At 31.1% G+C, this 26,077-nt stretch overlaps 1 protein-coding gene across 1 annotated transcript; it reads right to left on the reverse strand.

Annotated features, from left to right (window-relative positions):
* Positions 1-1,067: 1,067 nt before the first annotated feature.
* LOC144844789 (centrosome and spindle pole-associated protein 1-like) lies at positions 1,068-26,002 on the reverse strand. The gene is made up of 37 exons (XM_078701851.1): positions 25,902-26,002; positions 25,465-25,575; positions 24,843-24,942; positions 24,583-24,677; positions 23,969-24,169; positions 23,373-23,698; positions 22,969-23,056; positions 22,562-22,611; positions 22,169-22,244; positions 21,878-21,924; positions 21,461-21,543; positions 21,138-21,234; positions 19,902-19,959; positions 19,477-19,673; positions 19,107-19,198; positions 18,739-18,768; positions 15,496-15,640; positions 15,262-15,373; positions 14,774-14,921; positions 14,426-14,491; positions 13,699-13,832; positions 13,002-13,151; positions 12,582-12,722; positions 12,304-12,351; positions 12,032-12,076; positions 11,700-11,753; positions 11,395-11,460; positions 9,885-9,926; positions 7,870-7,920; positions 6,930-7,079; positions 6,384-6,552; positions 5,867-5,992; positions 5,603-5,655; positions 4,672-4,782; positions 4,199-4,301; positions 3,550-3,616; positions 1,068-2,900 (listed from the first exon to the last, which is right to left on the reverse strand). Exons 2-37 carry the CDS (start codon positions 25,558-25,560, stop codon positions 2,843-2,845), a joined length of 3,675 nt encoding a protein of 1,224 aa, XP_078557977.1. The 5' UTR covers positions 25,561-25,575; positions 25,902-26,002; the 3' UTR covers positions 1,068-2,842.
* Between the last annotated feature and the right edge of the window lie 75 nt (positions 26,003-26,077).

Consider the following 26,077-nt stretch of genomic DNA (forward strand, 5'->3'; position numbering starts at 1 on the left):
TTTGCAAAATCACCTAAATTTCGATCCAATTAATATGCACTAATATTGCTATATATGCACGTATAGTGCCATAAGATCATCTTATAGTGTCATGGGACCACTTTATGTCGAAAAATAAAAAGGTCGAAATTTGGTCATTTTTCGAGAAAATCCCTGAACTGTAGTACAGTGATTTTTTGCAAAATCACCCAAATTTCGACCTTTTTAAAATCAAATTATTATGCACTAATATTGCTATATGTGCACGTATAGTGCCATAGGATCATCTTATAGTGTCATGGGACCACTTTATGTCGAAAAATAAAAAGGTCGAAATTTGGTCATTTTTCGAGAAAATCCCTGAACTATAGTACAGCGATTTTTTGCAAAATCACCCAAATTTCGACCTTTTTAAATATCCTATTAATATGCACTAATATTGCTATATGTGCACATATAGTGCCATAGGATCATCTTATAGTGTCATGGGACCACTTTATGTCGAAAAATAAAAAGGTCGAAATTTGGTCATTTTTCGAGAAAATCCCTGTACTATAGTACAGGGATTTTGTTCAAAATCACCCAAATTTCGACCTTTTTAAAAATCCTATTAATATGCACTAATATTGCTATATGTGCATGTATAGTGCCATAGGATCATCTTATAGTGTCATGGGACCACTTTATGTCGAAAAATAAAAAGGTCAAAATTCGGCCATTTTTCGAGAAATTCCCTGAACTATAGTACAGGGATTTTTTGCTAAATCACCTAAATTTCGATCCAATTAATATGCACTAATATTGCTATATGTGCACGTATAGTTACATAAGATCATCTTATAGTGTCATGGGACCACTTTATGTCGAAAAATAAAAAGGTCGAAATTTGGTCATTTTTCGAGAAAATCCCTGAACTATAGTACAGGGATTTTTTGCAAAATCACTCAAATTTCGACCTTTTTAAAAATCCTATTAATATGCTCTAATATTGCTATATGTGCACGTATAGTGCCATAGGATCATCTTATAGTGTCATGGGATATATAAATATATAATTTAATAACACAATTACAAGATAGTCATACTGTACACGAAATAGATTTAATATTTACATACCACTTAATAAAAATATTTTCAACATAACATTAAGATATACAGGTCCCAAACAAATATAGTTGTTTAACAAACATTCGTTTTCTAATAACTTAAAAACACATTGCTATTAACTATTAATATACTTTGCATCTCCCATCCCCCTCATATATTCTAAGCTTCTCGGTTGGAAGCCGTAGTGTTTACTGTTCTGTACTGTTGTCCTGACTTCTTCCTTTTTATTATCGCAACATTCGATTATTTATACAAAACATTGAGACTACATCACACCAGTTGTATGTTTATTTATATATAATATACATTTTCATGCACAGAAATTATTATCATAAATGACTTGTTTTAAAAGTATGTTTTAATAACATATATATATATATTTCTATTTACATTAAATATATATATTTAATGTAAATATAAATTTTATACTGCATATTAAAATAAATAATTGATAAATGATATCCAAATTTAACAGCATATTTCCACAATATAATACAACATTTACTAAACTTTTTAAATTTCACTATGTATTGATTACTTAAATACAGGAGCAACACTTTACGTTATATTGACCAATTGAATCCTTATAGAAATAGAAATGGTTAAAAAATCTTAAGAACAATCATATTTGAATATATATATATATATATATATATATATATATTGGATTTATATATATATATATATATTGGATTTATATATATATATATAAATCCAAAGGCAAATTACTGAAAAAATGACAATGCTGTGGGTATCAGTGGCTGGATCTCAATGGAGATACAAAAAAAAAAGCGAAAATCTAAATCAAAACGATAAGTAAAACAGCCAGAAAAGTTAGCAGAGCTTTCTGGCAACACTAGCCCTTCATCAGTACAAGTAAAGGAATTTGGATAAAGTCATAGCATAAGAGAGTGTTAAAGAGTCGCTATCCAATCGAGTTTGAACAATACCATGAAAGCCCCAGTGGTCTAATGGTTAGGACATCTGCATATCAAGCAGAAGGTTTCGAGTTCAAATTTTTTTCTCACTCTCACAGATTTCCTCATCGTATCGTTTCAAATTCATATCAATTAAATTTCAGTATAAAACCGGGCAGTTTAGAATTAATTATGTGCCTGTGATGTGTAAAGACAAAGATAAGATTTGCAAAAATGAGAATATTTCCCCAACCTAGCATAAAGCTTGTTTGATAAACCACATATATGGTAATTGTAATACAACCATGGTTTACTGTGTACACACATTTTAATGTTTTCTCCATGAAGTATCACCTGCTTATTTGTGAATATGATAAATATGTAATTACATAGCACACCCTAAAAAGGCTCTCAAGAAAACAATAATACTGCAATATTTTTTTCCTTAAACTAAATGTCAATATGTCGACGCTATAAAACAAAAAGTACAGTAATACATACATATATTTATAATATTATTTACAAAATTGCCTTCAAATTTGGTTGATTAAGGCATTAATTTATCTGTTGTTAATTTTAGTAAATCACTCAAAAACTATTAATTATGTCATGTTAACATTTTTTGTAAGCATTTGGCTGTTGATTTTGTTTTAGGTTAGGTTTACATAAACAATTAGCATGATTATCAACAATTTCTATGTTAGATTTAACAGATCAGCTTTAAAATACAACTGTACTATTGTAAATTGTACTATATTCTCATTTTTACAGTACAGGCAGAACCATTGGATACATAGTAAAACAGTGGCACATTTTAGTTTTGCAATTTGTTTGATTTTTTAGTACCCACTTGGCTGAAGCCATAGACTAAGATCTTCACTTTTTCCAGTTGGTGGTCTTAAATATATAAAAAAAAGAAGATATTATTGTGAATATATTGTGCCAGTTCTGTGGTACATAATCATTAATCTGAGCAGCACTGACAAGATCTATTAGATCGAAACAGTATTGTCTGCAGATTGGGCATTCTGCTATATACAGTATGTTGTTTTGTAGTGAACAATTTTAAATTACGTACTACAATGAATATTCAGAGGCAAGCACCAGAAGACTGAAATACAGTACTTCTCAAGAAAAAGCCTGCAGTGCATTCAAATGTTCAAGTTATAATCATGGAGAAAATAAATATTTCCTCCATGTCATCAAGTGTTTTTGACTATTTTTTTTTTCTATATATAGAGTGTATAATAAACAAATCTATGAAAAAATAGTTAAAATTTGCATAATAAATAATTTTGTAGAAAGAAAGAGAAAAAAAAAGAAATTAACATAAATCTCTAAAATGTCATTTATATATATTCTTATTTTGTATATATTGCCAATCTGCTATATATATAACAAAAATAGAATTAATTTTTAGGACTATTATTAGTATGGTCTCAGCAAATCAAACTATAATTTTGTTGGAATTGGATAACACAAACTTATAGATAAATCAACAAGTATGCAACTTTTAAAATGAATATACTGTAAATATTGTACCTACCTGTCACTTGATCCTTTTGACATAAACTTCTGTAATACATCATCTGGGTCTTCATTTGACATGTCACCTGAAACAAATACATGCACAATAATATGCCAAATATCCTAGTGCAAGACTGAAATGATCTAAATGTAATATATAATTACCGTGGTACTTTAAATTCTCTGTTATCACATCGATCAAACTTGTTCCTGAATGTAGTACTACTAGTAGTATTTTTCTGTTCATTATCATTTTACTAATTTTAGATGGACCAAATTTAAATCACTGAGTAGCTACAGAAGACTCCATTAAACTTTGGAATAAATTCTGAACCACTTTTAGGGATGATGGCTAAATTGTCACATTTTGTGGTCACCAACTGAAAACTAAATAATGTTTATATAATAATAAACATATTACACTTTAGTTTGGTATTTTACACAATAGAATATAAAAATTGGGCTAATCATTTTTAATTTTGGAGGTCAGTCCTTTGACAGACAGCAATTTCTGGTTGATTTTGTATAATCTATATTTTTTATGGTTAGCTGGATCATTTTAGTTATGACTTAGAACAACTTATTCAATGTTGTATTGTATGTTATTATGTCGATATGCTAATTGAAATGAAACAAAATGAAAAAACAAAGTAGTCGAAATGTCTTACTCTCTATCGCTGCTAAAGCAGCTATTCTTTCCTTATTTTTCCTCTCCATAACTTCTAAAACGTCTTCATTAATACTTCCAATATCTCCATAAAGATCTCTGGTCTGTTAAAAAAAAAGAATAATATAAAATACAGTAGAGGACACATTGGGACCAGGCCACTGAATAGGGGTTGGCGGAAGTGTTATATATTGGCCCTTTGCACTTGTTTGACAGGAAAGTTTCTCCTTAATAGGGGTGTCACAAATGGTTTTACTTCTACTGTATATTACAAAATTACGTGATGAATTGTGGTTTACTTTTTCTAACTTCTAACTTTTTTGCCAATCATGAAAATTCAATAAAAGTGAAACAAATTTATATAAACAGGGAATAGACAATTGAGTCTTCAGATGTTTTTCAGCAATAATGCTTTGTTTACAGAGACTACATTGTTACAGTTAAAACCTACTAGTATAGGAATTGTGAACTCACCCGAGCCGACCCTGGTAAAGACCTCTCATCGGGTGGTATCTTAGATTCTCCTGAATCAATTCCAATGAATGCACTTGAAGACTCAAGAGCTATCAGAGGAGATTCATTTCGCTAAAAAAAAAAAGAAAAACAGAAAGAATATTAGAAAAATACTACTCAATCACTATAATTTGCAAACAAATATGAACAAGTTCAAACAAGACTATAAAAAATAAAGCATTAATGAAGACTTTTGATGAATGAAGAGACTATGCAATGTTACTTTTATATCACAATATGCACAATCCTGTCAACAAAATCACAAAAAATAGCGTTATTATTGGTAACAAATAGAGCATTGATGGTGACAGCCAATTGAGATTAGAAGGTGGAAAGAAAGTTTACAAGTCATTTCTGTATTCAAATTGTATTTAAAGATTGTTTTAGAAAGCACTGATATTACATGGCCATATTATTATGGCAGAGCAGGGCATAGCAATTCAAATCAGCAAATCTGATGGATTTGCTCTAACAATATCACAAGTTCCATGGGCTGGATGAATTAAAAGGTTGATTCTATTGCATTTAATATGCTATCTAGCTTCGCTATCTTTTGGATATATTGTTTTTAAACTGTCAAAGCAAGCTCGGTTTTGGTGTTTGCAATAAAAATTAGTTTGTACAGCAGTAGCAGTAGTGATTACATAGTATGTTTTGCTTGCCTCTTTGTTTACATCATCCACAGCCTGATTATTTGAAGCACAAGAGTAAAAAAATATATAAATAAAAAGAATTACTGTATTCAAAGAAAAGATGATGGTAAAAGAGTGAATCATAAATGAAGATCAAACGAGAAAATACTTATTATCTGTGAAATAAATAAACTGACAAGTTGCTAGGTGTTTGAATTTACAGTTGCATTAATACAATTAGATACATAACTACAACTTACCCTTCCAATATTATGCAGATTAATTGTTGTATCATATGCTGAGGGCCGATAAGCTGCAAACAAAAAGTGATTCATAATTTATTTGATATAAACAATGTAATAATAACAATGTAAACCACAACTCCTTTGTAATCATAGTAGTTTTAAAATAATAGATTTAGGTAATAATAACATTTAGAGGATGGTAATTGGTTTGATTGTTTGCTTGACAGAATTATATGTGAAAGGGGCTTACTATAACCTCCTAATAATATAAATACTTACCTTTTCTCATGTTGTCTAACTTCTCTTCTTGTTGCCTTAAGAGTGCTCTCTGTTGAGCTTCAAGGGCAATATCTGTAGTTGGTTTGTCAGGGTATTGTTCTCTCATCTTTTGTCTTGATTGAGAACCTTTAATAAAAAATAATGTCATCAACATACACAAAACATTTACATTGGTGTTTTTTTCAATATGATATTAATGGTGCACACTTTAATAATGTATTATAAAATTTGATTTTTTAAATAATTTTGGGCCCCAACCCATCTTGCAAGAAGGTGGTCTGCTGTCTGAATAACATAGGATTATTGAGGCAGAAGAACCAGTTTAATGATTCTGAATCTACCTCAACTTTTGGGGATCCCTCAGCAGGACGTAAATCTTCTGGGGATTTAGAGCACTATTTGAGATACCAACCAGTTATTATAGCATTGTTTTTTTTATCTATACTTGCTTTTGTAAATTTTATAAATCTATTATAAACAAATAATACAGTAGAAAGTATTAAAACACACATCTAACCTCTATCTTTGAGATGATTAAATTCCTGTGCTGCTGCATGGTTCGTTAGCTCACGTCTAACGGTAACTGGTTTTGGTTTCTTTTTTTTTTTATCAAGGTCAAGAACGTTGACTTGTGGGCTTGCACGGCGACTTCCATGAGAACTGGGAACATGGGTGTAAGGGTCATACTGAAAATAATGTGACAAAAGTACTTAAATACAAAATGTTTGTAATAATAATTTTTTTTTTCTTTGACGAACATTACCAATGGATACATATTTTAATAGCATTATATAACCCAAAACTTTTCTACTCTTATTCCTTAGCACACAAAAGATACTTGCTCCATTTGATCTGGGCAGCTTATTTCCCTTTTTAGCCATTTTGCTATGCAAGTACAGCAATTTCTTTGCAAAAGAATTGTATATAAACAAATATCTTTGCAACTAATGAATGCAATGTTCGGTAATTCTCTCTATATTGTCACACATCACAAACACACATTACAGTGAAATGCAAATTACAGTTGTAGTCAATTAATAATTTATAATAACATATACTGTACTTCTCTTTCAAGGGCCTGTTGAACTCGCCTCTGCTCACTCTGAAGCTGTTTGCGCATTGTTGACAGAGCACTCATAACGTTGCGTTCCTTATCTCCTGCACGTTCTTTAGTTGTCACTGCTGGCACTGGAGGTGACCGTCGACCATTAGTCTGAGATAAAAATATGATAAGTTTGAAAGTACAGAAAATGCATAGAACAGAAAGTTGTGTAATATGAAACATAAATATCTATTACTTTAATTTGAATAATGAAAAATACTGTTCACACATGATGATGTTGTTAAGTCACTGAAAACTCAGAAAATAACATTAGTTAAAAGAATCAAGATAATGTTATACTATAAAGTCTTGGAACTATATTTAAAATGAGTTATTAAGGGGAAAAAGTGTGAATGTTTTGTATAAATGAATTTCTGATACTTGATATATATGTTTCAATATCTACAGTATTTAGTGAAAGAATAAAAAAGCTGATGTGCTTGATTAGGTCTTCTATAGAAGAAACAAACATAAAACAACATTTTTTACATTGCAATATTTATTGGGAGTTATTTTTTATATAAGCGTTATTTAACATATGAGCAAGAAGTGAAAGTTCAGGGGTTGGGGATGAGGGGTATCATGAGCTTGGTTGTTATATAAACCACCAGTTCCACTGCTGTTTGAAGACCAAGGACAATTAAATAGCAATTACATTTATTTACATGAAAAAAACATATAGAAAACAATGGTAAAGAGATATACAACTAATAGTAGAAGTAGCTATGAACTAATGTGTACATAAATAATTAGAATTGAAATTTAATGTACAGTACTATAATAATCCCATTTGTAAACTGTAAAGTCCTAATACTGTGCATCAAAAGACTGACAATATAACAACACAAACTATTCAGCAAAACGATAGCCAGTACATAAAACTTTAATAAACCGTTCTTACTGCATGTGTATCCTCGTCATCAGATAAGAATTCAGGCAGTTCTACATCAGACTATAGTAAAATATACAATCCATTATTGTAGGTAAAACATTTTAAACTATGAATAATCATAATATGAGACAAAACTGCCAAACTGAACTATAAAATGCAATAGGCAATTAATAATCACAGAATATGTGGACAGCCAAGAATAGGAGGAGAGATGATACCATTAAGAGATGTACAAGTATTATTCACTGTCATGCAGCTAAGTCTGATACATTGTGAGCATCATCAAAACAGTTAATTGAGCATTTGCAAAGCAAATGTCTGTCAGAAGACTAATATAAGTTATAGCTGATGTAACAAGCTCTTCGGACACCCAAAGCAGACCTGCCAACCTTGAGTTACATATGGTGGCAGAAAAACATGCTATATATAAGAGTGATGTTTTGGTGTCATTCAGTGCTGTGTGAGTTTTGCCGTTGTTTGTGTAAACCGTAAGATTCAATTGCATAGCACAAATTGATAGATATGCAAAGCATAATGAAGTGTAAACAACAGACAGTTTGATGTTACAATTGATGTAGATAAGATGATGCACCATGGACAGCAAAGCATGTCACTGAAAATGTACACATCGCTGGAACTGGAAGCTGCATAAAATATTGTGAACAGCAACGTATCAGATAAACAACATCAAAGTGTCATGGAATGTTTAGTCCTACATAAAACACATCAAATGATAATAAATGTGACGAAAGATATACCAAACATTAAAGACAAGTAGGGCCTCTTTGTTTTTGTGAGAAAATAATGTTATTAAACTTAGTTTGTTTATAATTATGGAGGACCCTCCATCATGGTATAATTAATTACCTTTTCTTATTTGAGTAATAAGTGGGTAATAGAGTATAAATAGATTAACTCCATTATCTTTTAAAGTATGGAACTCATTTTCGATCATGATACCAACTATTTAGGGAGAGGTCAATGTATTCTGTATGAAAATATAACTAGTACCTCCTCTTTTGCTATCATTCAGCAAAATACATTATTAGCAATTACTAAGCAGTTTAGACAACGAAAGCATAGACTACATAGAGACTGACTTATTTATCACCCTTGAAAATAAAGATAACACAAGAAAAGGCAATTGGCACCATACAGTGGTGTTTATAAAGACACACCTTATGGTGGGTATTTTTGAACTGAGTACCGAACTTCAGGTTGTTACAAGACATTAATATACAATAGGCAGAACTATAAAACAACCATCATTTTAACCAAATAATACCTCATTATTGAGTTCTGCATCTAAATCCATATAAACCACTTCCTATAGATATAAATAAACACTTCAGTCAGTCCTTATTGTAATGTCCCAAGATCTGACATCTTGAGAGAAATATAATAGAAAAGTCACAATTGAATATATTATTGTTGTTTTCTAACTGCTGAAAGTTTGCATAGAAAAGCAATAGTGAAAATGTTGGTCCTGAATCAAAAGAGTTCAGCATTTTTAATTCATTCAGAAAATAAATACTAGTACAGAGATTGACATTGTAAATTTGGCGATATTTTCAATCTTTCTTTTCACAAAATACTTTCCGTAAATTTTAAATCAAAATGTGGGCCAACAGGCTACCAGAAATCTATGCCTTGTTGATAGTACAGTTTAATAATTGTTTCTATTATTGTATTAATAAGCAATTCAAAATGTGGCCACTGTGCAACTTACAATGTTTTTCTTCCTCAACATGTCTTCAATTTCTAGTGGAGGCTTGTAAATTAAATGTAAATTCATGACAACATTTTATTTATACTCAAATGTACATATAATATGCCCATAACATAATAAACCACTATTGATATAAAATCCAACAATAACTTTTACATTAAATTGTATACTAGATACACTGGTCCAGACGCTACCAACTGAGAAGCTAACTGGAACAACAGTTTTCTCATCATTATGTTGGCTGAATCTCTAACAAACACACTCAAGTTGTTTTACATATTCTGTAATAACTTACAACATCCTGCTTGACAGGTATTTCTTCCACTTCCACTGGAGGCTTTTAATTAAAATATTATTATTATTATTAACATCTTTAAATATACAGTAAATTCTAACCACATTGTATCATAGAAAGACTATCAAGAATTAATTGAAAAGCTATACAAATACTCTTCCATGCTACACTGACTGTTTAACAAACTTAAAACAAAATGTGCTAGCAACTCATCACCTGCATAACATAGCTAAAAATGTTAACATACTGTAAAAGTAAAAACAAAGCAGTAAAGTTAGATGAGTTAGGGAAGAAAACCAACAAATGCTAAGCACAACATCATCTAAAAACATTCTCTATCAGTTTTTAAAATATCTTCTTCGACATGAAACTCATTATGAAAAATGTTGGGCTTTTATTTATTGGATGGTACTCTTCTACTGTAGTAAGTGATACATTGATCAGTTTGCTATGTTGCAAGAGAAATGGAATGAGAAGATCAATTGGAAGACCATTGATGACATGGACTTGCTACACAAATAGTGAAAGCTGCTGAAAAAGGCAGACATGTACACTTAAGCAGAAACAGATTGGAATTCACCAGAATGGTAATGAACAAACCATTCACTCCATGGTTTTGGTCAATTGAATTGAATGTCATACATCTATCACTAACATTTAATTGCTCGCAATTCTGCATTTGTACAGTACTCTGTTGTCTGCAGGGCCTGTGTCTGTCAGTGATTTGCTGGTATTAAATGTCAATTGAACATGGGTACAGTAGTAAGAACACTCTATAAACTAATTTTAGGTTAGTTGGTCTAGTTGGAGCAACCATTGACAACAAATTCCCCTGCTCAAATCAATTCACAAAAACTATAGTATCTACAACAACATGTACTGTATGTAATGTAAATGTCATCTTGTAGGAATGTAGCTAGCTGGATGTCAACAACAAGTGTAGGTTAGAAAACTAAAACACACAGAAGCAGCAGTGAGTTAAATAAATCCAAAGTAGGGAAAGAGCAACATCCTGTCTGTTATCACATTCATGATATGTAACATCCAGTAAGCAGGCTCCCTCCCTCTTACATAATTTTCATCAGGTAAGGGAAGCATCATGGTACCTGATATTTTTAGAAACCAGTTCACATTAATACCTGACTACTTGCAGAGTTGATATTTGAATGGGTCCTTGGTAACTTTTGACTTTCTGATTGCTATATAGAATATTTCATTATGATTATATATTTTGGCACAAATGTAGGAACAAAGAGTCTTGTTTGATTCTATAGGTTTATATATAATTGGTAAAGTCAGGCTGATTATCTCCCCTAAGTGTAAACCCAAAATCACACTGGGCCTTTTTAGTAAGCACAGCTTAGAAGTCTAAAGCCAAGAAAGTCCATATCCAGACAGTGGTAAATTTAAATTTTCTGATGGTACGATTGTTACTGTACTAATGCCAGTTTGATGGTGGTTTTTTAAACTATCTGAAATACTTTAACTAAAAAAAAACAAAACCAATTACCATGCTATCACCCTGCATCTGCTCAAGTGTGGGAACAATGGGAGAATTATTTCTTGGTGAAGGAATCTGAAAAAAAGGAGAGACAATGTATACATTTTCAAATAAATTTGATCTTTCAAATCCATTTATATCATCGTCATAATATAAATGGAGTACTTCCTAAATTACTCAAGGAAAAACAGAAAAGTAACCTATATAATTGAAAATCGGTCACTGCTGGGTTTCTCTACAATCTAAGTCAATTTAAAAAGTCTTAAACTGCAATAGTTTCTTTCTTTATTCTGAAACAATGATGCTGCACGAACCTTAGTTTGCTCCTGTTTGCGCAAAGCTGGTACTGGTGGAGACTCGGTTCTGGACTATTAAAAGATAGTAATTCAAAATAAATATTATATAAACTTGGGCCACAACAATGATAGTGAATGATAAGCACTACATTCTCACTTTTCATACAATAAGGTCTGTGGCCGTATTCACCATTCACACTTGGGCTAAGGGAAATGAGATTGGTGAATACGATCACTGATTATGAATAAACTTCTATTTACATAAAACATCCAGCTTCTAACTATGGTCATTTGGTCAATCTAATTTCTCCACCTAGAATTTGATATTGAAAATAAAGTAATTCACTTACTGGTTCTGCCTTCCTAAGTGTTGGAATCGGTGGTGATTCTACCCTCTGTCAATTTTAAAAAATGAAAATGGAGTAATGAATAAAACTAACATGAAAGTAGATAAATACAAATTTAAACAAATGCTTCAACCAATTCAACACACACCAATTTATTTCATTTATTTTGCCATATGCACCAATTTCCAATCTTTATCTGTCTGCTGATCTGGTTAATCAAGAATTTCTTTGTCAGAGATTGAAAATGAATTGATTTAATATAGTATTGTACTTACAGGTTCTGTCTTTCGGAGTGTTGGAATTGGTGGTGATTCTACTCTCTGCTAATAAATAAAAAATTTAACAACATATATATATTTTAATACATAAATACCACTTAAAACAAACGTTCTTCAATGATAGGAAGAACACTGGGTTTGAATATCGGTTGTGGCAGTTCTTTTTCATTTACACAAATTTCCTCATCTTTATCGTTTCAAATTAATTAATTTTATTATAGCTTAATTTTTACCGATCAAATCACCGATTGACAAGAAAACAAAAACAAATTTACCAGCACTTCAGCCTCCTTGTGAACCTCTGTTATTCTGCTATGTTGTTTTACTGACTTTTCTTCCATGACTGCTTGTTTCATTTCTGCTTGTTTCCTTTTTTCTTCTGCCAATTTAGCCATCTCTTCGTTTTGTTGACGTGTCTAATTTAATGAAAACAAGATAAAACTCTAATAAGATCATATCATTATTGATTTAGGTCATGTCCAAATAGATCAAGTTATGGTACATATGAAATGTCAAATTATAAATGGCATAAACGAGGGTATACATAGCAACACAAAGTTTTCAGGCTGTGCATGTGGCATCAGCAAATGGTTGCCTGTCTATGGATGGCAACAAATTGCATACACACATGGGTTAACACGACATATCTATAATTGTCATTCTAATAACAACCAATCATGTCTGAATATACATACCTTCTCTTCCTTTAACCTTTGTTTTTCTTTTTCTGCTTCAAACTCCCTTTGCATTTTATCTCTTTGTTCCTGAAGATCACGTTCTTGCTTTTCCTCTCTTAATCGTTCACGTTCTTTTTCTTCAGCTTGCCGTCTTTTCTTCTCTTCAATCTGTTAAAATTACAGTAAATATCTCATTTACTTTAGAATTATAAACAATTTCTCTGATATTTTGTCAGTTTGCAAACAAATTAATTAATGAATTTGATTCAATAACTGAAAAATGCTGAACCTGAAATGTGCATTTTCTCTGCTCAAATAACTATTTGATATTAAATATGCAATAAAAGAAACCAATCTATTTTCACAAAAATTGCTGTGACCTTGATATACTGTTTCATAATTATCCACATACTATAGACTTACAGTTTAAAAAATGCAGAAGCGTATGAGAGAATGTCTTTTCACATAGACAATATTGCAAAGAGTGAAAGTTATTTTTCTCCAGAGTGACAAAAACACAAGATGCTCTACACGCAATAAGGTTTTGGTATTTGAGAAACGTTTTAGAAACCAGGCATCTGCAAATACCACATCCAGACATCTCTGACAAGATGTGAACTCAACACCACATTAGTAACATAGTATCTGAACCACCAAGATATCCAACTCATCTCCTTTTTTGTTGCATTCTGATTTACATCACATAAATTCCTACCTGAAGTCTAAGGCTTTCTTTATACTCATCCTGAGCATTCACAGGAGTTGTGTCACCACCTACGGTAACACTTTCAGGTAAAGTATGATGGACAGGTATCTGTACTTGGCCTCTTGGAGAAATCATAGGATTACCTACAAAAGACAACACTCTGTTCATGCAGATCATATTCTTCCAGGATTGTATTACACTTAATACAGTAATCATTTTTGTTATGGCCGTGTTTCTGTAGCTATAACCTATTATTGGTTTACTTTTTAAACTATAATTATCAAAAAATCAAATGAGCATTATCAATGACTACTTTAACATCAATCACTCAATTCTCTATACCATAAACATTTTTAGTCGCGTGGACACGACTCTATAGTTCACTATGTCGGTCGGTCTGTCTGTCTGTCGGTCCGGTATCACTATGCATTGTAGCACGCGACTTAATGGCTGTTGGCCTTGTTTATCATAAACGATCGGATAATTATCTGATTTGAATGAGATAATTTTTGGATAATTTGTCTTGAGTGGAATTGGTTAAATCCTATTTCCACAAAACCTTTATCGGTTGATAATCAGCAAATTTTTTATCAGATAATTATGGGTTCATTTTTAGCTGTGGAAACATGACTTATGAAAAAAAAACTCTACAGATCAGTGATATAGTAAGTCTGAATCATTTCAAACAAATTAGCCGCTTTTAATCTATGTATTTCTAGAGTATATTTTACTTTACCTTGAATAGTTGAGCCTCCAAATACATCCTCTGTTGTCTGCATTTGTTTCACTTGTTTTAAATCAGCTGAAAAAAAATATTATTTTAATAAATGATGGAAAAAAGAATATGGTTGTAATAATGGTAAAACCCTATTAAGGAACATTTTGTCTGGTCCTGAAGGTTTTTTCTTTAGTTTGCCAGTTAGCCTGACATGAATCAATAGTAATACTGTAGTAAATTTCTTGGACTTTTCGTTCATAAATGCTTGGTTTGAAACAGGTATCCAAGTTGCACTTTGATAGGATTTGCATTGTGGATTTGTATTGCATACATAATTAATAACTGTACATAATCATTTCAACTTACCAATGATATGTCCCTTATTGTCACGCATCGGTGCTCCTCCACCTCCTTTGCCAAATGGCTCATAAAGTTTAGCTTCAGCTTCCATTTTTTGATCATATCGTTCCTGTGCAGCTTTCTCTTCTCGTTTTCTTCTTTCCTTCTCTTGGATCTATAACAAGTTAATAAGAATATTGTCCAATGAAATCGGCATTTATTTATTTTAAAAATGAATGCGTGAACAATCTTCTTGATATTTAAATGTTTATACTGTATATATATAAATCCAAAGGTAAATTACTGAAAAAAATAACAACAATGCTGTGGGTATCAGTGGCTGGATCTCAATGGAGATACAAATAAAAAAGCGAAAAGCTAAATCAAAACGATAAAGTAAACAGCCAGAAAAGTTAGTTAATAATAGCTATAATATAATTAATGATGATAAATTTGTCTAGAAATTCATAATTATTTATATTTTGTATAATAATGAAACCAACAAAAGAAGTTACCTGCAATAGAAGTTCATCTTGGTAGCTTCTAGAGCCACCTTTTTTCTGAGGTGTCTTCGAATCATCACCTACAAATCCTTGAATTGATGACCGTCCATTTTTCTGAATTGGTCTGAAAATAAAAATAATGATATACAAAAAAAGTAAGAACAATTAATTAAAATTAAACAATATATAAACAAGTTACAGTATTATTAATATTAAATATAATGTACTATAACAAGAATGTCTCACTGAGTAGGTCTTGGATTGAGTGTAGAACCCTGACTCATTGAATTCCCATTTTGTGGAGGATTATCTTGACCCCGTCCATATGGAGACACACCTACATATCCATCATTGTAACCATTATAGTATGGGTTCATTCCAGATGGAAGACCTAAAAAAATAACAAGAACAAATTCAGTAGAAAATGACTTCTTAAAAGGTAAGGTATTAAAATAGAAAACTGTTTGTTTGTCCCTAATTTTATTTTATTAACATACATTTTTTGCATTATCATAACAATAGTAATCATGCAATTTAATTCCTTGATACTTCAATTTGACGATTATATTCAGTCACAAAGAAATAAAATAAAAAATTGAACAAAAACAAGATGGCTGACCTAAAAGAAAAAAAGTGAAATAAAAGTCTACAATTTTAGTAAGCTTTTAGCACTTCCAGTTTAGTTTGTCCATTTATGGCATTGTATGTATTTATTAATTGCACTGCATGTGTACAGTATACATTCAATGTGTTTTAATTCTTGACTTCAATTGATGATATATTAAACCATTAAAGACAGAAAAATAAGCATCCCTTACCAATTCAGTGCACCACAGATTGCAAATTGAATAAAGGAAAACAAAACAATTAGAACAAATTATTTGCAATGATTAACATGTGAATTGATTTTCGGCAAAATGAGAAAAACTACATTTAAATAATTTCTGAACATATACAACACTGACTTTATGCAAGGTTGATGTACACAAAAGAAAAGTGACATATACCATTAGAAGGCGGATCTTCATGAGCTTTCTTTTCCAGAAATGTTTTAAAAACTGAGAGCATGTGTCAAAATAAAATCCAATAAAATAAGAAACTTATAATGCATGTGTTTACAATATTATTACAAATTAATTAAACTAATATAACAACTTTAAGTTGATATAATTAATTACATTGTTTGAAATGTGCACAGTTATCTTATTAAACTATTCGTTCCACAATTTTTAAAATAATAATAGACAAAAAAACTGTAGAAATAATTATTGAAAAAAACTATTTATTGTACACTCCCAATTTATTTCATATAGTTATCATTATATTGCACAGTAATACCAAACCAAATTACTTTCATAAGGTGATTGCTTGAACTCGGACACTCCGGTTGTATGAGCTAAAAAGTAGTAAAAATAATTACGGTCTTTAATTGTTAGATAAATAATCCATTATTTTAATCAAAGCAAGGAAACGGGAACATTTACTGTAGTTTAGCAGAAATTACAATTCATACGCTATGTACAGAGGAAGCAATATTTGACAGTTAAATTTCTACCTAGTTTCAATGACCCTATCCAGATATCTATCCAATTTTGACAACCATAGCACCAATTCAAAATCCATGATACAAGTATTGAAATTACCAAATAAGTAATATCACAAATGAACATTACAAATTAACAAACTAGAACCCCTTTCTCACAGCCAAGTTCTGTAATACTCTTAGCATGATTCCTCCATGCTCTTGTAACATAGCTGTTATTAGTCAGACCACCTAGCGACCAAGTATATGGATTCACTAGAAAGCAGGACCACATGAAGGGGAAAATAAATGTGAGAACGAGTTATTTCTCAATCTTCATTTGGGAGAGTTCTTTTGGTTGAATGTATCCCAAAGAACAAAATGAACAGTATTCAAATCAAAAATAGGTGTTTTATAGGCAATGTATTAAGAAAAATAAAGGCAAAAAGGATATAGTTAAAACAAAAAGAAAATTTGTTTTGGGGATATAAATAAAGCATTATGTTGGACACATACTGTACTATGTGAGAAAGGGGCTAAGAATGTTGATTGTTGCTGAATCACTGTTGAATCAGATCACAACACACAATTACTGGATGCACATCTACACAGGATATAAATAATACTTAAAAAGAAAATCAGCTACAATAGCTACAATAACTGCTTCAATATAAAGATATATCTAAATGTATTTTTATTAGAAGTTTAGAAAACAAATTAAATTAATGCCATAACATTAGTTAGTGAATGAAAAACAATAAATTCAAGTAAAAACAAATCTAAGAGACATTGTTTTGGATTAGATTTACTCCAAAAAAAAAACCTAAGCAACAAAAGTTATTACTGTATTCGCAGAAAATAGGACACAAATAATAAAAGGCACTGGCAACTAAACAAACGTTCTTCCATGATCAACATAAAATACAGTTTAAAAAAATATAAGTTGTAGTTGTACATAAACCAAAGCAACAACCATTTAAAAAAGTTTACCCTCTTCTAATACTTCATTTATTTCAATCCTACGAAGAATGTCTGAGATACAAAAAGTGAAAAATAGTAATAAATGAAATATCAGACTGTAAAACACATTTACACTGCTAATAGTTACATTTAAAACTGTTAACTTTCATGTTTTTTATTTTAGTTAAAAATCAAAAACTAAAAATTATGGATCTGTATCCTTTGATGAATCTGAAAAAGAAATAATGATGGGTTTTGGTCTAATTGTGAATGTTTTATGAAATTGTAGATTACCATTTGTCTTCTGCAAAATAAAGAATAAAGATTTCATTTTTGCGAGATTTAACACTTAATTGGCAACAGTAGAATAATTATAGCATACTTTACTACTACATACATTCATTTGTTAGATGTTAGTGCAACCAATGTACTGTAACACAAAAAACTCCATGTCACAAGAATGCTGACAAAGATCTAAATAATAAGGAAGTAAAACAGAAACTTAATATACAGCATTTGGTATAAGAATAAATAAAGAAAAACACTTGGAACACCTGTAGAAAGACAGGGTCTGAGATGTAAAAGTCTCCCCCGAAAGATGTTCTTTTAAGGGCACAAAAGCCAGTTGAGTTAACTGGACCTCCAGTTTTAAATCCTTATCAAAGAAAAGTTGTTCTACCACCAGGACTATTATGGATGAGAATGGGGTTTGAACCTGTGCCGATTCTATAGCTATTAAAGCAAATTTGTTTCTGTTTTGCCATGAGCAATTAAAACAAAACTTAAGCCTCTCACTTCATCACTGTTATTTACATTACACACTATACTTATTCTAGTATTAAAATCTTGAAATATTTTAAGATAATTTTACACATTTTACATTAGCAAAATAGCAATATAAATAGGGCAAAAATATAGAAGAAATGCTTATTTATTTACTGCAGATCTAAACTAAAAAATTAATGAATATCAAAAGCATTTCTAAAAAAAAGTGAAATTAATTATACCTTGGGGTGAATCTCCTGGTCTTGATACAACTTAGAAAAACATATATTTTTTAAAATTTTCATTTCTATAATTTTATTTCATTTTAAAAGCAAATTAGTACAAACAGAACATTTTTTGAGATATATAACAAATCTAAAAAACAAAGGCAATACTTATACTGAACAGAGTTTTAAACTGTTCATATTCTAATTATGTGGGTTGTACAATATATTTAAGACTATAAAAGCTGTACATTTACCACCAAATTGCTCAACTGGTAAAGTTGCTAAATTAGAGCCTGATATGAAAGAAGATATGAAAACCAAAGTAAATAACACATTTCATTTTTATTACAATAAAAATAAGTTATAAAAGTTTAAAACTTTACCTGGTTCTCCTTCCATTGGGTTTCGATGTCCATAATATGAATAAGGATCAACAGAATCAGATTTATATTGGTATCGTTCAAGTTCAAATGGCCTGAAAGGTGTTATAAAATTTTCATAAAAGACATATCAAGGTAGTCTATATAGCATACAAAAACAGACAGAAAAAAGTTATAGCTTAGCGAGTTGAGTTAAACTCTGGTCTAGTTAGGATTTGTTATTACAGCAAAACAACTCCAGTCCTAAAGTTACGATTTGACTAAATATATATTAAAACATTTCGAAAAGAAGCTTATTTCTAAAAGAAGTCCATTTCTAAAAGAAGCCTTTCTTGGTTTGCCTATTGGGAATAGAAGATTGAGATGTACTTACTTTTCTAGCATTGGGGCTTTAGACTTGAAGAATGCAGCCTCCAGGCCTAGATCTTGTGCTGGTGGTGGCACATATGGCTGATTCATTTGTGGGGCAAATGAAGGTTGATACTTGGTGTTCTGTGTTGTTGTATTATAACCATGTGAAGGTGCTTGCCGGCTGCTTCCATGTTTTGATAAGCCTTTCAGACGATCAGGCTGATGGTAGAAACATGTAAAAAAACTTACAGTTTAATTTCAAAATCAAAATATTTGCAATTACAAGTTTTAGAGTAACTGGAGATAAATTAAATATACCATATAGAGAATTCTTTTTAACTATGACTAGTACTTTAAGCAGGAAACTATATTTATAAATGAGTACTACAAGAAAGCAAACTTCATTGCTATAGTGGCTGAAATGAGAAAGAATTTCAAAATGCTCACCAATTTCTCAGGATCTTGGAGACCAGTTGCATTTACTTTTAACCCTTCTTCTCTTTCTCTGTAAACACATGAGGTATTTGAATGAGATAGTTGAATGATATATTTCTTTCATGGATATACAATGCTATATATCTGCCAAAGCAGGTTTTGGCAGCAATATTTGACGGACTAAATTAGCTTCAACCGGTATCAAAAATGGTGTAAAAAAATTATACATAAATAAAAACTTATTTAGTAAGTGGTAAGTGAGGCCTAGCCATTAAAAACATAGACCAAATGCAATCAAAAGTTATATTTTGTCAATTGAATTGACAAAGTAGTAATATTATTATTTATATATATATATATTATATTATTTGACATTTTTGTATTTACTGTAGTAGATTAGTTACATCTTATAGTATATCAATAATTTGGTACTTCGCTTAATTGACCGGAATTAATTTATATATTGAGAGAATATTCTTTTTTAGCTTAAATTGAATAGGAAAAGAACCTAAAGGCTGATAAATGATATGTGTACAGTACTTACATGTTTCTGTTTCTGTGAAGATAACATAGCAGAAATTGTTATAATAAAGCAAAGCACATTTAAAAAATATAAACAAAACATAAATTGAAAAAGCCATTAGCATTCATTTTATTGGAACTAAATTCATATCTATTTTGTACAATAGCATAAATGTTTTAATATCTATTAATTTCTACGATGTATGTATTTCGTGGCGAACATTAGACAGGCTTGTTTAAAAAAAAAACACAGTGCTTTTATATCTGGTCTGACATTATTTCCTTCATCTATTATTAATTTGCATATTCACAAGATGATTAAAACCAATTGTCTCAGTAAGGGGTACGTTTTATTCACTGTTTACAGAGCAAATTAACACTGAATCTTGCAATTATAAAGCAAGCTTCTGAAGCACATTTCAAATGTCCATTCCATATGTAATGAGAAAAATTGTTTAATGTTAAATTTTAAGTGTCATTTGATGTCGATGAATTAGCACACCCATCTCTACTATGCTACACTTCCAAGTAAAAAATGTTCAAACAATCTTTTAATTGAATATGTGTATTGGATAATTATTTTGTACAAATAAACATCCTTGATATAGCAAGCAGCAGTACAGTAATCTCTCTATTATACCCTTCCTCAAATATGTTTGTTATTATTAATTATTTATCTCAAACACCAGTAGCTTGAATATGATATGTGTTGCAAACTGAACTAACCTTCGTTTTGTTTCCTTGGCCTCTTCCATTTGTTTCTCTAATTCTTTACGATATTCTTCTTTCTTTCGTTGAGATGCACTTTGACTTTGCCGCTGACCTGAAACAATATGCAGCATGACACCAATTACTATATTTAAAATTAATAATTTTGTTATACCTTTCTTTAATTGTAAGCTTGACCAAAAGTGAACATACTAAAATAAGAGTGAACAAAAATTCCATGTTGACCTCCCAAGCTTTCTGGGTGGCAGATTGTGACATGCCAAGTATCAAGATACAACAGTGCTTCCTTCCTGGGGAGAAAACTGTGTAGAATGACTTACCAATAAAAAACCCCTCATCTTCTGCCGATTTAGGCCGTGGTTTTCTGGTGTTAACTGGTTCTGGTTGATTATTCTGGACTGGCCTGTTGAGATAAATATAATAATAGAAACTAATTTATAATCCTTAATCAATATTGGTTTCTAATATCACTGGTTAACAAAAAGGTTATATACAATCTTGACCTTCAGCATAATACTATACACGCAGACATAAAGTTTTCCAATAGATTCTTTTCAGTGAAATCATTCAAAAAGCAATCTATACTATAAGAGGATTTGTACATTTTTTCTATATCAAAATGACAGAAATTGTACCCTAGTGTAGCCTAGAATGTGCACTACTTCTATGCTTTATTGACATGCTAAAGAGCACAATATTATACATTAGGAATTTTCAACATAAAGCTGACAATATACCTGTCCATTTCTGGCATTGTTCTACTTCTTTCCTCTCTAAAATTTTTCTGTAAAAATAATACTTATAACGTAGTTAAGTTTATAAATTACGAAACAGAACTGTTGTAAAATCGGCATTATGGATAGCTCCAGCTGGAATTTAAAAGTGAATTTCAATTATCTTTACAATTATAATCTCAAACATTCTGGCAGTTATTAAACAACTCAATATTTATAGACAAGTGATCTGGATTTTGGGTCAACGTTCATAAAAACTTGGTGTTAGTACAAATGAATTGAAAAACAACTTACATTGTCAATATCATCGTATGAATCATCTCCTTTTGAATAACGCCCTCTACCACTATATTCTTCAAATCTAACTCTCCTGGAGTAACAAGAAATTCAATTAAAAAACAAATGAATATTTTATTCAATTATTTAATAAAGAAAATCAATACATATGTTTTACAGTGGTGAAGAAAAATAATCACATTCTTTTTTATTGTTGAACAATTTATATAGGTATCTACAAATTATGGTTATTATGACAATACTAATTCTTTCCCACTATACCATATCTACCTAAAATTTGAAACAAAATACTGAACACAAGTCCAAGAAACTAACTATATTATTAAGTAAAAAAATATATCCAAAAGGGAAAACTTTTAGAATGTACAGAAAAACCATTTAATCAATTACCTATCATCATTATCCCTTTCATCTTCATATCGATCATAATATCTCCGCCTCTGAAATGCATATCATTATTAAATAAATGCAGGGTTGTGTAAAAAAGCAGGTTTGTAAATGGCCTAATGCATTCAAATTATTGTAGTAAAAACCTTTCTAAAATGTAGAGTCTAGAAAGGAATTAGGTCTGAGTACAGTAAAGAAATCAAACCGAGTTCAAGCGCTCAAAGTGGATTAAAAATTCTGGAAATATTAAAAAGTACACCAAAGCCAAGGAATCCCAGGATGACCTATTGATGAACTTTTTGATTGGCATTGCACATTGTTTATGCAGAATAAGTTATAGTTATACAGCAGCAGTTCTCTTTAAATTATCATGTAATTGCTATCATATATTACTTAGGATATATACTTACACTAGGGCCAGGCCGATTTAAGTAGGGGTCACTTATAGAAGGCTGAATACCCCTTTCTCTATAGTAATCCATATCATCATCGTATCGCCTAAAGATAGAAGGAATAAAGTTATGATATTATTTACTAACATGATATTAATACTAAACTAATATATGTGGTGTACCGCAAACTTTATATCAACATTTGATTTCGCCATGCAAACTTTCAAACAAGAATAATTAGTAAACAAATAATGTATGACAAACGATTACATCTATGCCAAAATAGAAACCATGAATGCCTTTTTTGTATTGGAGAATGGACATTGCACACTTTGTGCTTATGAGTTAACCTACAGGTTTTTATAAGGATCAGGATACACTGTAGCAAAACAGAGTAGATCGTTTGTTACTCAAGATCTTACCTGTATCGAGCCTCTTCTTGTCTTTTCCTTCTTAAGATATCATCATAATCTAAATGAACTGGTGTTCCCCATCCTCGTCGTGGTGGCGGTGGAACATCATCATAATACCTCCGTGGTGGTGAATGGTCATCATAACGAGGAAGAGGACTTCTGGATTCTTTATTATCATAATGATGTGATCGTTTAGGACGGGAAGTATCGTAATAGTGCTCTGCATGCCTAGGCCGAGGAGATCGTGATGTATTTTCTGAATACCCATTAACATCTCTGGGACTGTGATCTTTCTGGACTTTTGGTGACTGTCTATCAACGCCATTCATATTACGCTATTGAGCAGAAGAAAAAGGAATTATATCCATCGTGTCATGAAAGAATTTTATTTTAGTTTAAGATTGGACTGGGGTTGGGAAATTTATCAATATTACAACTCCCTGATCTAAATGTGAGTTTAGTAGTGCCCTATGATTTGGGGTGTAATTGATAAAATAAAATATTCAAACAAATAGAGGTTTTACCCCTGTTGGCATTGGCATGAGTTGTTACTGAAAATGATAATAATCTCCAGATTAGATAACCACTGAGCACCATCTACTTACAATTTTCTGTTCATCTGATACAGACTGTCCATTATGCTTTTTTCCTTTCTGTTTTAAATATTCATTGTACTCTTGATTGCGTTGACGTCTAGCATTCAATTTGGCCGAGTTCCTTTCACCAATACCCAAGCTGTTTGTGGCATTCTCATTGGGACTTTCCTTTTGATTTCTTCCATTTTCAGGACCAGAACGCATTTTTTTCTAATTAAAATAAACAAAACGTGGTGAACATGCACTTAAATTTCATCAGTATACTGCATTAGAATCAGAACAGGCCGGTGCATAACGATATGTATTTTAAAAATACATCCAAGGGAATTCTTGCCATAAAATAAGTCTCGGAAATTGGAACAGTTGTTGTGAGATACAACTCTGGCACCAGGTCAGGATTGAAACCTTCTGATGAGAAGACATGCACATAAGAATGATGCTAGTAAATTTCTAAAAATAAATTATAGATTATGAAACACATTTCACCAAACATTTCTGACTGGACCTGGATTTAATTGTATATCACCTGACCTTAGTAGAAGTGTATTAATAGACATACAAGTCTACTAATACAAGTGTATTTATAGTATTATATTATGTGCTATCTCTGCAAATTTCTTTACCTCCTCCAAGAACCTCTTATATTCTTCACGGCGTTCAGCGTTTAACTTTTCTCTAAGGTTTGTATAACTTCCTCTGGGTAAAGCTCTTCCATCATCTAATAAGATATAGTAATTATTTTATATTGTCTGTATTTTTTCTCCAATAATAAAGTTTAGAATTGGTGATACTACACAGTAATAACTAAAAAAGTGGAAGGTTGTGAATACAGGCTGCTAGTTAAAGAGAGAGGAATGGAAGTTTTAGATCTACTATAAGTTACCTTGCTTATTCGATTGAGCTGCTTCTTTATTTGGCCGAGCAGTTTGAATGATTTCATTTGATCCAGATACACCCAATATATCTCTTCTCATGTCATGTGACTACAAATAAAAAACAAATAACCACACCAAAAGTTGTTATTACTTCTGATCTAAATTTTTTATTTATTTTTCAGATTACAACAAACTTGGCAAAATTAAATGTCGCAAGACTTTTTAAAGCATGGTCGAACAACACAAAATATAAACAATGGGTACTATAACTGTATGCGCCATGCAATGCTGATGTGCATACAGTAGGTATCACTTTTTTGTTAAAACATAAGGGGCCATAGGAGACTAAATGGTAAATGTATGATCTAGGCTTTATCATTCAGTATATTGTTTTGTATCCAAAACAATCGGGAGAATTTGCATATTAGCAAAAGAAGGGAGATCACTTGAAATAGGAAACGATTATTATGGAAAGTCTGAACTAAAATTTGACTGAACTGGTCAATTACTTTCAAGGAGAAAGTGTTAAAGCAATGCAAATACACTTTTATTTAAATTTGTTTTATTTATCAGGAGCCGACTCAATTTTCATTTAACACATCACTACTATAATTATACTATTGTATATACCTTATCAAGACTCTTATTAAGTTCTAGTTGCTGTCGTTCCTTTGCAATCCTTGCCTTCTGCTCAGCAATGAATAGCTCTAGCTCATCCTCTGTCATCTTTCTTTATTTAGTCTTTTAAAAAACAAAACCAGTGTGAATTATACAAATTAAAAAGTATGGACAGATGGAATATAAATGAGGACACATCTATGTTAAAACAATTATATACACCTATGCCTAGCCTAGGCCCAAGTAAAATAAAACGACGGTCAGGCTTTCATTCAGGGAGACCGCCTAGCAACACGGTAAACAGCAGGAGTGTGTGTAGGCTAGCTGGGCCTAGCTTTTAACACTGAGTGAGCAGATGAACCGTACAGATTAAATAATCGTATGAGCCTAGACTAGCCTAATCTCAATAATTGTCCATAATGAATATATAGTCAATTAATTTAACTTACACACTATTTATTTGCCATTATGTAACTATACTAACGACAGAAACTCCTTTTAATTAGCTGCAGTTTATTACAAATTGTACTGTAAATCGATCGTGCATTTTAAAAATAATAATAAACAGGGAGGAATGTTATAGCGCCACCAAACATGGAGTAAGCTTGATATAATTATATCATCA

Source organism: Antedon bifida, chromosome 6 (genome assembly GCF_963402885.1).
Source record: "Antedon bifida chromosome 6, ecAntBifi1.1, whole genome shotgun sequence".
Taxonomy (NCBI): Eukaryota; Metazoa; Echinodermata; class Crinoidea; order Comatulida; family Antedonidae; genus Antedon; species Antedon bifida.